At 36.7% G+C, this 13,891-nt stretch overlaps 1 protein-coding gene across 1 annotated transcript in view; it reads right to left on the bottom strand.

Annotated features, from left to right (window-relative positions):
* The window catches only part of CDC123 (cell division cycle 123), a 336,138-nt gene that overhangs the window by 301,750 nt on the left and 20,497 nt on the right, over positions 1 to 13,891 (bottom strand). Inside the window, exon 3 of the mRNA XM_053719163.1 lies at positions 6,279 to 6,339. Coding sequence (XP_053575138.1) covers positions 6,279 to 6,339 — 61 coding nt within the window. The remainder of the gene's footprint in view (positions 1 to 6,278; positions 6,340 to 13,891) is intronic.

The raw sequence follows: 13,891 nt of genomic DNA, 5'->3' as shown, positions 1-13,891 counted from the left end.
AAGTTCATACAGGTAGCTGGTTGAGTGTTAAGGGGCACTTTAAGTGCCACTTCAGCAACTGTATAGCATGTGGACATACTGAAGTGTCAAAAAGCTGGCTACCCATAACTAGGTCTATTATGTTCTGATTGGTAGGGACGTTTTTCCTTTCATGATCGCAGCAGGTTGTAATTAATGTAATTGTAAGATATGTATTTAAAGCACATGCTACACATCTACAGCACGTCTATGATTAAAGCAGTTCGCTGCCAAAATGTGTAAGATGCTGTTTTCCATGCTTGGATTTTAATACACTTGATTTTACAGTGTTTTTTTTCTCCATTAATAAAAGCTAACTTTTGAATTTTACACCTTGAGACTTGCCGGTTCTTTCTTTGTTGTCAAAGTGTAGAGGTGCCAGAGGTTTTAGAAAAAATAACTGTCTTAAATAAAGGGTGGGCCGTGGACTCACCATATCCGGAAATAAATACATTTATCAGGTAGGCATAAATTATGTTTTCTTTCCTAAGATATGGTGAGTCCACGGAAAAATCAATTACTAGTGGGACTCAATACCCAAGCTAGAGGACACAGATGATAAGGGAGGGACAAGACAGGTAGACCTAAACAGTAGGCATCACCGCTTGAAGAACCACAGCCTGAGCAAATTGAGAAAGCCTGCCCCCTACTAGACACTTCATGCTGACTTGGAGTCAGCCGCAGGTTTCTTAGACTGTTTCCCCTTATTCCAAGACTGACGAGTAAGCCTTGGATAGCTCCTGCTTGGCAGAGGAAGTGGAGGGTTTACCTCCAAAGTTACGAAAGGAACGAAAATTACTCTGACGCCCTTTCTGTTTATTCTTCTTATCCTGAGGAAGAAAAGATCCCTTTCCCCCTGTGATATCTGAAATAATTTCAGCCAAACAGGGTCTTACCCTTGTAGGTAATAGCTAATAATTTAGACTTAGAAGAAACATCCGCAGACCAGGATTTTAACCAAAAGGGCTCTGCGAGCTAGAACCGCAAAACCAGACATTTTTGCTCCCGGTTTAATGATCTGTAAGGAAGCATCCGTAATAAATGAATTGGCTAACTTAAGAGCCTTACTCCTGTCCTGGATCTCCTCAAGAGGAGTATCTGTCTGAATAGAATCAGACAAGGCATCAAACCAGTAAGCTGCAACGCTGGTAACAGTAGCAATACACACCGCAGACTGCCATTGAAGACCTTGGTGAAAAAACATTTTCTTTAATAATGCCTCCAATTTCTTATCCATTGGATCCTTAAAGGAACAACCATCCTCTATGTGAATAGTGGTCCTCTTAGCCAAAGTGCAAACAGCTCCTTCCACCTTAGGAACCGTTTGCCATGACTCCTTATAGAGTCAGCTATAGGAAACATTTTCTTAAAAATAGGAGATGGAAAAAAAGGAATACCAGGTCTCTCCCACTCCCGTGCAATAATCTCATAAGCACGGTCTGGTACAGGAAATACCTCCACTGCAGATGGAACATCAAAATACTTGTTAAGCTTACTAGACTTTTGTAGGGTTAACAACGATAGTAGTATCGGAGTCATCCAAGGTAGCCAAAACCTCCTTAAGTAACAAGCGGAGGTGTTCCAGCTTAAATCTGAAGGACACAACTTCAGCATCAGTAGAAGGAATTACACTGCCTGAATCCGAGAGTTCACCCTCAGATGCACCCGAAGAATCATCATCCTCAGACTTTTGAGAGGAAAAATGTGATTAGCCACTTTAGGATCTGAAACCTTACTTACTGTTTATTTAAATTTCCTTTTGCGTTTTCCCTGCAGTATGGGAAAAGCAGACAGCGCCTCAGATACCACAGAGGATACCTAGGCAGCAATATCTTGCAAAGTAACCCCAGATGGAGCATGAGAGGAAATGCAGGGCACTGGGGGTTCCACCTGGGCATCAAAACATAAGCTACAGGTAACATCCTGCACAGCCTCCTGATATATAATACAAAAAAAGAAGCAAATAAAAAAAAATCTAACTATATATATTTAACAAAGGATATAATACAGAACAAAAAAAAAGTTCTTAAATAATTGTTCCCTTTAAATTTACCAAATCAAGAAAACATACCCCAGGCAACACTCTACACCTCATCAGAATTCCTGAGGTGCCCTACCTGTCCTGTAACCCGCAGAAAACAGAGGAAAAAAAACTATCCTGTTTACAATCCAGATTCCAGATTAGCAAAAACAGCAAGAAGCCTTCTAAACAGCAGAGCCATCTGAAATATGCGCACCTCACTTTACAGGAAGTGAAGAAAAGCGGCAAAAAAACACTCTGACATGAAGGAATCAGAACCTCCCTAAAAGTGGTGGTCCTATAGCTGACAAAAAAGCCAATATTGTGTTTTTTTTTTTTTTTTTTTTTTAAAAACAACTCTCTCGAAAACAGGCTTAAAAACAAACAATAAAACCCCCCAAAAAAGTACATAATCCGTTACTAAAAACGGATCCTCACTGAGCCATCAATAAAATAAATAACTCCTCACACTAACAGTGCCTTCAAAAACTGCCATAAAAACCTGCACATTGACAGGAATAATAAAAAACGTTCCCCTGCAGCGTTTCAGCTGAATAAGTGTCACATTTTTCCCTGCTTACATAGAAAAATAAAACTGGCACTTACCTTAATATTTATCTGTCCGGCAGTAGGACAGCTCACCTGGTTTTGGGAAAACGCCGTGAGGATTGTACCCCACAAGTTCCCAATTGCATAAAAGTCACCACTGCCCTACTGATGAGACTGACATGGGCTAAGGCTAGACCCTTTAAAAATATCAGACACCAAAACTTCACCTCCTCCTTGGACCGCAGGCAAAGAGAATGACTGTGGATTATGGTTAAGGGAAGCGACATATAACAGCTTTGCTTTAGTGCTCTTTGCCTCCTCCTGCTGGCCAGGAGTGATATTCCGACTAGAAATTGATGATTCTGAGGACTCACCATATCTTAGGAAAGAAATGTATTTAAAGTGATGGTAGACTTTACATGCTTTAAAATCAGGTCCGGAATCTAAGCAATATTTTAGATGGACTTTAATTGATCACTTCTAATGAAGATGTGCTATAACTTACTTTTTAATCTAGCCGTGCCATTTTTGTGAGTTAAAGGTTCTCCAATAAGTGCTCTAGCCATATGGCACGGCTAGATTATGGTCGATTGGAGAACAGATTAAACCGTTAGCTCACAAAAAACAAAATGTATGCTTACCTGATCAATATATTTATTTCCGGGCATGGAGAGTTCACAACGTCATTCCAATTACTAGTGGGATATTCAACTCCTGGCCAGCAGGAGGAAGCAAAGAGCACCACAGCAAGGCTGTTACAGTAACATAAAACAAGTTGGGATAGAGACAAAATAATATAATATTTACTTTACCTGCAAATTTATACTGAAGTGTCTCGCCATTAACCCTTTCTTTTAAGTTTCTGAATTGTAAAGCTCTAACTCCCCCCACACACACACATTTCCTTCTATTGCTTTATCTCTATCTATTGTTGTTTTGGTAGAATGCAAAAAAAAAATAGGGATAATATGCTGGAGCATGCCTAGTAGCTGTGAACTCAGTTGAAATACAATGCCTGTGTCTAAACACGGATAAGAGGGGTGGAGTTGGCTTCTCCAGGCAGCAAGGCTATGTAATTCATTTTGCTTATTTTTTAAAATGATTTTAAAATACTTGCTAGCAATTTTTAAACATTTTTTTAAATTATTTAGCCCTTTTAGGATATGCACAGATCTCAACCTGTTTATGTCCCTTTAAGTGTAACTTCCCTTACCCATAATCCCCAGTCATTTAGCCGATGGGGATGGAAAAAGAATAAACACAAGGCTATAGAGGTGCCTAAGGTTTACTAAAAAAAAAAAAAAAACTGGCAAATTATCTTTTAAAAAGAGGGTGGGGTTGTGGACACTCCATTCCCGTAAAGAAAGCAATTTATCTGGTAAGCATAAATTTTGTTTTCTTTCCTATGGCATGGATAGTCCACAACGTCATTCCAATTACTAGTGGGAAACAATACTCAAGCTAGAGGACACGGAATGAAAGGGTGGGAGAACAAAGGCAGGAGAACCTAAACAGAAGGCACCACCACTTGAAGAACCTTTCTCCCAAAAGAGGCCTTAACCGAGGAAAAAGTATCAAATTTGTAGAATTTGGAAAAAGTATGCAAAGAGGACCATGTTGCCGCCTTGCAAATCTGTTCCACAGAAGCTTTAATTGTGAAAGCCCAAGATGAGGAGACCCTGGTTAAATGAGCGACAATCCTCTCAGGAGGCTGCTGTCCAGCAGTCTCATAAGCAAAACAAATCATACTTCTTAACCAGAGGGAAATCTTTAGTAGCATGAAGGTAAAATTTTAGAGCACGAACATCAAGGTTCCTCTGCGATAAATCCGAATGGTCTCCGTTCCATTGACTGAGCATGCAAAGCTGCAACGATCGCAGATGGAACGATGTCCATGGAAGCCACCATCAGACCAATCACCTCCATGCACTGAGCCACTGATGGACGTAAAACAGACTGGAGAGAAAGATAAGAAGCAAGAAGTTTGGATTTTCTGACGTCCGTCAGAAAAAACTTCATGGACAGGGAATCTATGATTGTCCCTAGGAAACACACTCTTGTAGTTGGAACTAGAGCACTCTTTTCTAGATTCACCTTCCACCTGTGGGAAGGTAGAAAAGACAACAACATCTCTGTATGAGATTTTGCTAGTTGAAAAAATGACGCCTCAACCAAGATGTAAACCACAAAGCTCAGCGAGCTAGAACAGTGAAGCTAGACATTTCAGCTCCCAGTCAAATTAACTGCATGATAGCATTGCAGATAAAGGTATTGTCCAGATTAAGAGCTTTGATCCTATCTTGGATCTCCACTATTGTAGATTCTTCTGATATCAGATCAGGCAAGGCACTGCACCAATAAGATGCTGCTCCCACAACCGTAGCAATACTTTGCCACAGGTTGCCACTGTAATCCTTGATGGATGAACATCTTCTTTAAGTTAAAATACATGTATTTCACTTAGAGGAAAGAAGAGAAATCACCTCAGCGTGAAAAATCACTTCAGCGTGAGAAAGAACAGCATTGATTCATATGCAGAAAAATACAATTAACCCTTAGAGTATTAAGGACATTGGAGAATATCTATATAAATATGTAGAAAATTCAGCTTTTTATTGTAAAAAGGGGATAACCCTAATGTGCCCATTTACAGAACACAAAGATTCATAATATAAAATCTTAAGCTCCTTGAATATACAAACAACCATATATGGTGTCATCAATCAGAAATAAACTCATGAGAGATTTTTTGTTGAAGGAAAACTGATATCAATAACGGACACCAGATGGCAGCATTGATCAACTTATTCTTGAGTCTAATATTAACTTAAAGGGACATGAAACCCCAAATTTTTCTCACACGATTCAGATAGAGAATACAATTTTAAACAACATTACAATTTACTTCTTTTATTTATTTTGCTTCATTTTTTAGATATCCTTAGTTGAAGAAAAAGCAATGCATATGGTGAGCCAATCACACAAGGCTTCTATGTGCAGCAACCAATCAGCAGCTACTGAGCATATCTAGATATGCTTTTCAGCAAAGACTATCAAGAGAATAAAACAAATTAGATAATATAAGTAAATTAGAAATATGTTTAAAATTGCATTCTCTTTCTAAATCATGAAAGAAAAAATGTGGGTTTCATTGCCCTTTAACAGCTTTGCTGGGGTGCTCTTTGCCTCCTCCTGCTAGCCATGAGTTTAATATCCCACTAGTAATTGGAATGACGTTGTGGACTCTCCATGCCATAGGAAAGAAATATGAATTATGAAGTGGGGTATTAGAATAGTAAGTTACTTCGCATCTTCTTCAGAAGTGATGATGTAAAGTCCCTGTAAAATATTGCTTAGATTACGGACCTGATTTTAAAACATGTAAAATTTAACATCACTTTAATGTCCCTTTAAGCCTGCACTTTCAATTCTCACCTAGTCAACACATGCAAACATATTAAAATTGATGTTGTCTAGACTAGAGTGCATTTTGATGCTATGTCAAGGTAGTTTTAAACCTTATCAGAGTACAGTGACTCATCTTTACCTAGATCTCCCATACCTGATAGGATTTTGCGATAATCTAAATAACACAGGAATACAACTGCTTACAAAGAAAGAATTAACTGCTAGCAGTTATGATCCTTATAAATTGTAAAGCAGATTGTAGTATATTAAGCTTCATTCTTACCTGGACCTCATCTTCGTCATTACTGTTGTAGTCTGTTTGGCAACAAGTTGGAGATTCTGACCTGCAGAAGATGGTAAATCAGAAATTGTCAGATTTACTTAAACAAAAAATGTAAATGCATCAAGCCATTTATGGAATATAATCAACTCTCTTGGTGTGAGAGTCTATAAGTAAGCTTCACAGCTTTTCAACACTTGTGCACGCACGCTGAGGAGGCCTGCCAACCTCCTATATATAAATCCACAAAACAAACGATAGCGTCAGCACAATACATTAAAAAATCCTTCTTTTATTTAAGCAACATCAGGATAAAAACAGCAACGTTTCGAGTCACGTAGACCCTTGGTCATGCTATAGATTAAGGTTAGACACCTCCCTTATATACCACCTGTATGCAAATTATCTTAATTAGCTTTCTTAGTTTCCATAGAAAAAACAATGTCAATACCCCTTACCGGTCAGGTTTTTTGTAGCAATATCCCTTTCACAAAACTCTTAGTATAACTTTGTATTTATCATAGTAACTCTTCATATTATACATTGTATCCCTGTCATACAAGATGGTGTATAACCTTACGATTCCATTAATATACAAATACACTTTTATAAAAAAATAAAAATCATAAAAACAAATGGAGATAATGGAGATCATAATCTTTGTTTAACCCATTCGGATATAAAGTTCTGAGGTGTTGTATCTACCATACTTCCCTCTTTTTCAGCATCAACTCTCTGTTACCTCCTCTCCTTTGTTTGGAACAGATAGATATAGATTTATATACATATACACACACATACACACACCTGAAAATAGCTTTACTTTTAAGAAAATATGTAAATGTTCTGTTTTAGCATTGGAAAGCGTTATAGTTAGTTCAAAGGAACATCAAAACTAATTTTTCTTTCATGTAATTAGCAAGGGTCCATGAGCTAGTGACGTATGGGATATACATTCCTACCAGGAGGGGCAAAATTTCCCAAACCTCAAAATGCCTATAAATACACCCCTCACCACACCCACAAATCAGTTTTGCCTCCCATGGAGGTGGTGAAGTAAGTTTGTGCTAGATTCTTCGTTGATATGCGCTTCGCAGCAGGCTGGAGCCCGGTTTTCCTCTCAGTGTGCAGTGAATGTCAGAGGGATGTGAAGAGAGTATTGCCTATTTGAACTCAATGATCTCCTTCTACGGGGTCTATTTCATAGGTTCTCTGTTATCGGTCGTAGAGATTCATCTCTTACCTACCTTTTCAGATCGACGATATACTCTTATATATACCATTACCTCTACTGATTCTCGTTTCAGTACTGGTTTGGCTTTCTACTACATGTAGATGAGTGTCCTGGGGTAAGTAAGTATTATTTTTGTGACACTCTTCTAAGCTATGGTTGGGCACTTTTATATAAAGTTCTAAATATATGTGTTTAAACATTTATTTGCCTTGATTCAGGATGTTCAACATTCCTTATTTCAGACAGTCAGTTTCATTATTTGGGATAATGCATTTGAATAATCAATTTTTCTTACCTTAAAATTCGACTTTTTTTCCTGTGGGCTGAAAATGCTTCATTTTATTGCGTCATTCATGGCGCGGACTATTTTGGCGCAAAAGATTTTCTTTGTCATTTCCGGCGTCATACCTGTTGCCGGAAGTTGCATCATTTTTTTTACATTTTTGCGCCAAAAATGTCGGCGTCACCGGATGTGGCGTCATTTTTAGCGCTTAAAGCATTTAGGCGCCAAATAATGTGGGCGTCTCTTTTGGCGCTAAAAAATCTGGGCGTCATTATTGTCTGCACATTATTTAAGTCTCATTGTTTATTTGCTTCTGCTTGCTAGAAGCTTGTTCATTGGCATGTTTTCCCATTCCTGAAACTGTCATTTAAGGAATTTGATCAATTTTGCTTTATATGTTGTTTTTTCTATTACATATTGCAAGATGTCTCAGATTGACCCTGAATCAGAAGATACTTCTGGAAAATTGCTGCCTGATGCTGGATCTACCAAAGATAAGTGTATTTGTTGTAAACGTTTGGTAACTGTTCCTCCAGCTGTTGTTTGTAATGAATGTCATGACAAACTTGGTAATGCAGATAAGATTTCCTTTAGTAATATTCCATTACCTGTTGCTGTTCCATCAACATCTAATATTCAGGGTGTTCCTGTTAACATAAGAGATTTTGTTTCTAAATCCATTAAGAAGGCTATGTCTGTTATTCCTCCTTCTAGTAAACGTAAAAGGTCTTTTAAAACTTCTCATTTTTCAGATGAATATTTAAATGAACATCATCATTCTGATTCTGATAATGATTTTTCTGGTTCAGAGGATTCTGTTTCAGAGGTTGATACTGATAAATCTTCATATTTATTTAAAATGGAATTTATTTGTTCTTTACTTAAAGAAGTCTTAATTGCATTAGAAATAGAGGAATCTGGTCCTCTTGATACTAAATCTAAACGTTTGAATACAGTTTTTAAACCTCCTGTAGTTATTCCAGAGGTTTTTCCCGTCCCTGATGCTATTTCTGAAGTAATTTCTAGGGAATGGAATAATTTGGGTAATTCATTTACTCCTTCTAAACGGTTAAAGCAATTATATCCTGTGCCATCTGACAGATTAGAGTTTTGGGACAAAATCCCTAAGGTTGATGGGGCTATCTCCACTCTTGCTAAACGTACTACTATTCCTACGGCAGATAGTACTTCCTTTAAGGATCCTTTAGATAGGAAAATTGAATCCTTTCTAAGAAAAGCTTACTTATGTTCAGGTAATCTTCTTAGACCTGCTATATCTTTGGCGGATGTTGCTGCAGCTTCAACTTTCTGGTTGGAAGCTTTAGCACAACAAGTAATAGATCATAATACTCATAGCATTGTTAATCTTCTTCAACATGCTAATAACTTTATTTGTGATGCCATCTTTGATATCCTTAGGGTTGATGTCAGGTATATGTCTTTAGCTATTTTAGCTAGAAGAGCTTTATGGCTTAAAACTTGGAATGCTGATATGTCTTCTAAGTCAACTTTGCTTTCCCTTTCTTTCCAAGGTAATAAATTGTTTGGTTCACAGTTGGATTCTATTATTTCAACTGTTACTGGGGGGAAAAGGAACTTTTTTTACCACAGGATAAAAAATCTAAAGGTAAATTTAGGTCTGCTAATCGTTTTCGTTCCTTTCGTCACAATAAGGAACAAAAACCTGATCCTTTCCCTACAGGAGCAGTATCAGTTTGGAAACCATCTCCATTCTGGAATAAATCCAAGCCTTTTAGGAAGCCAAAGCCAGCTCCCAAGTCCACATGAAGGTGCGGCCCTCATTCCAGCTCAGCTGGTAGGGGGCAGATTATGTTTTTTCAAAGAAATTTGGATCAATTCGATTCACAATCTTTGGATTCAGAATATTGTTTCACAAGGGTACAGAATAGGCTTCAAGATAAGGCCTCCTGCAAGAAGATTTTTTCTTTCCCGTGTCCCAATAAATCGAGTGAAGGCTCAAGCATTTCTGAAATGTGTTTCAGATCTAGAGTTGGCTGGAGTAATTGTGCCAGTTCCAGTTTTGGAACAGGGGCTGGGGTTTTACTCAAATCTCTTCATTGTACCAAAGAAGGAGAATTCCTTCAGACCAGTTCTGGATTTAAAAATATTGAATCGTTATGTAAGGATACCAACATTCAAAATGGTAACTATAAAGACTATTCTGCCTTTTGTTCAGCAAGGGCATTATATGTCCACAATAGATTTACAAGATGCATATCTGCATATTCCGATTCATCCAGATCACTATCAGTTTCTGAGATTCTCTTTTCTAGACAAGCATTACCAGTTTGTGGCTCTGCCGTTTGGCCTAGCAACAGCTCCAAGGATTTTTACAAAGGTTCTCGGTGCCCTTCTATCTGTAATCAGAGAACAGGGTATTGTGGTATTTCCTTATTTGGACGATATCTTGGTACTTGCTCAGTCTTCACATTTAGCAGAATCTCATACGAATCGACTTGTATCGTTTCTTCGAGAACATGGTTGGAGGATCAATTTACCAAAGAGTTCGTTGATTCCTCAGACAAGGGTAACCTTTTTAGGTTTCCAGATAGATTCAGTGTCCATGACTCTGTCTCTAACGGACAAGAGACGTCTAAAATTGGTTTCAGCTTGTCGAAACCTTCAGTCTCAATCATTCCCTTCGGTAGCCTTATGCATGGAAATTCTAGGTCTTATGACTGCTGCATCGGACGCGATCCCCTTTGCTCGTTTTCACTTGCGACCTCTTCAGCTCTGTATGCTGAACCAGTGGTGCAAGGATTATACAAAGATATCACAATTAATGAGCAAAGGAAGAGGAAGGGACCTCTTAAAAGACTGCACAAATAGCACTCTGTGCCTGGACTAGTAGTGGAGAAAATTGGGAAAGTTAAAATATAACTTTTATTTGGTAGTTTAAAATAAGACTCATAATTAAAAACAACCAGAAAGTAGAAAGCCCATTCCTAAATTATCAGTAAGCCTTTGAGATATCCAAAGTAGTTACAGGAATTTATATAGGTGGAGAGCTATATCATAGACCACTATTTAGAAAATATATAATATATAGTGAGGATCAGTATTGTACTATTATTCTCTGGGTGTGTTGTGATTGTTTATTCTCCAATTGTGTAGATGAAGTATGACACCTTATAAGTGTTTATATGCACTTTTGTAGTTTTGTGGTATCACTCTATAAGTGCTTATATCAGTAAATTCATATCATACTTGAGTTGGAATAAAAATTCATGAAATAGGTTTCATATTAATCAAAAAAGTGCACAACACGTTTTAAAGCAGTCAAATGACACACAACTTCTTGTGGGTATGTTTGTAGATTTTATTTGTGATTGTGTGACTTCACATGTTATATGTACATAATATCATATTTATATAATACTTCAGTTATTACTGGAGAATGTCGCTTTGGGAGCATGCAAATTGCATATACCCCTTCTCTCCAGTCAACCTGAAGATTTATTTGTGATTTAATATGCTTGTGTGATAACACTTTCATATCACTTTCATATTATCCCTGAGAGAATATACATTAAAGCAAAAGAGACACGTATAGATTTATATTAGGTACACGTATTGATTACTGAGTATAAGAATCCACTCAGATAAGATAGTGTCCGTGTCTTATTACTGAATTATACACTGAGATTTCTGGCTTAATTGGTAGTATTCCTATAATGGTCTGTGTTAGCACAACATTTTACAGCATCTAGGTTGAGATATTTTCTTTGTAAATGGTCAAATACAGGTCTTTATGCTGCAGTTGCTGTGTCATTTACATTTGGTGTATCTCATACAAGTGATTGATGTCAAATGTATTTGCTGTTTATTTACTCATTATAAGCATAGAATTATTCCCTTGTTATATTGTTGGGATAATGTTGTGATAAACAAATTTTAAATACGATGAATTATAGCAAATAAACTAGTGGATTAGTTATGGTTGAGCATGCATCTGAAGATTGTACTGTTATACAAGGTTTTTATATAGCCCTGTGACTGTGCCGGTCGATATCCGGTTTATAATTGATGCCGCTAAAGTGCTATTCACTCTTATGAAGCCACCTATTGAAAGTGATTCTTTTTGTATATTTTAGCAGATATATCAATCCTGCTAGTTCAATATGACAATGGTAACTAGTTTGTTATAAGTTGTAACTCAGTTATTGGTCAGTTACCACCTGAAATTAAGCCGCCAAATTTAAATAATATTCCTCACTGATACTAAGTAACTCAGTACACTCAGTCTATGTTTATCGATAGCTCAATTTCTTAACCAGTTAGCATGTTACTAAGTTAGTTTGTATCGATTAGTACGTTTGGTATTAAGTCTATTTCCACCTATATAGGCTGACACTTTGAGGTATAGTTTAAAAATAAATAGAGCTTCCCTAAGCTCTACAACCCCCTGACCGGTTTCGCCCGTATCGGGCTTTTTCAAAGGCGGCGAGCCGCCGGAAGTTAGGAAATATGAGTGGGTTGAGGACCCGGTCCCACATAGGTATCTCCTATTTGGATTGGATAGTTTGCTTGTCAATTTGGTATGTTCCGCCAATCATTAGGTATTGGGTTTTGCCATAGCTGGGGAGCCAGTAACTCTCAAGAGTCAGATGTAAATGTGTATCTGATTGGGTAGAGAGACAGCAACAAGATTACCACCTTAGGGAATTATGTATCGGATACTTATTATGAATGAATCTCCATAAGTTCCGTGTGACATTTTCCAATTCATATAGGGAGGCATTTAATATATGATGCTAAGTATTAGGATGAGTCACGCATCTTTGTAGGGATGGGTTTGACAGAATTGGGTGATTTTGTTATAACGATATTTTCACATCGAATTAATATCCTAATCTTCGATGTGTCTTGTTGCCATGATACAGTGTTCTGCAGGTTGTTATGCCAATACTGTATTTCTTGAAATATCACGTTTGTTCTGTTCTGTCACATTGTTCATCTCCTTGTTGCAAGTTATATACATTTATTCATTTGGCTAAAGTTACTTTATATGTATTTAAATTATAATTTCTCAAATAGAAAATAAAATAAAAAATAAAGAATAACAAATAAACGGAAATAAATATTTTTAGATGCAGGTAGAACTGTACATGGGTTATTGTTTGGAGTATTTATGTTTTCTAAGCTTGACAATAACTGATAAAGTCTGCTATGTTTTATTTTCAGTGGACATTGAATACCTGAAGCACATGTGAATTGGAAAAATATTGTTACAGTTTATTATAGAATCTAGTGTACTGTGATAGTGTATTTAAAAAATGAAAAAGAATTCTATATAAGTTGTAAACAGTGCATTAGCTTGGTGAAAAACTCAAAATATACTATAATACCGAGTAGAGTCTAACTGTAAAAACAGCCATAGTTGTATAGTGCGCTGTATTATAATGCACATACAGTGTATACTCTTATGTGTTGTATCACAGATATAATTTTAACTTAAGTGGGTAGAATATTCTCAAGTGAAGGGTGGTGATTACTGGTAAGTGTACATCTAATGTGTGTAACGTATATAGTGTGATGTTACTAGAAAAAAGTGTGGGCTTTTTTATATATAATAAAATAAAATAAATTAAATTGAAGTAAAGTGCTATAAGTTAATTACTTATAGTGTATAGAGTAGATTTACTACTAAAATTTCTGTGAGAAATAGATTTGTGCAATTCATGTGATCCCAGAATTTCAGTTGTTGACTGAAAATATTGTAATATTATTAGAATGGGTATTTTTTTGTCTGAATTTATTAATCACCTTGTTCTTAATATAATAAAAGCTGATGATTTTGTAATTATGCCAATTAAGTTGATCATGTTATTATTTGATCATACTATTGTATCTGTTTCTGTATTTGTTTGGGGCACATTTAATTTGTTGCCTCTAATCTAGGTTTGGAGATGTACATAAAAATTATTGTTTTCATTCATGCCCCATGGTTGAACAGTATTTAAAAGGTATATCCATCTACTTTCTCTTTTCAACAGTGCTGTTTCAAGATTTCCTCCTCTAATACCCAATCTTATTCTGTCTATACCCTTGCATTGTAATTCTTCAGCATTAGCTTGA

The sequence above is a fragment of the Bombina bombina genome, chromosome 6 (assembly GCF_027579735.1).
Source record: "Bombina bombina isolate aBomBom1 chromosome 6, aBomBom1.pri, whole genome shotgun sequence".
Taxonomy (NCBI): Eukaryota; Metazoa; Chordata; class Amphibia; order Anura; family Bombinatoridae; genus Bombina; species Bombina bombina.
The sequence above is the reverse complement of the archived record's forward strand: the minus strand, read 5'-3'. Positions and strand labels throughout refer to the sequence as shown.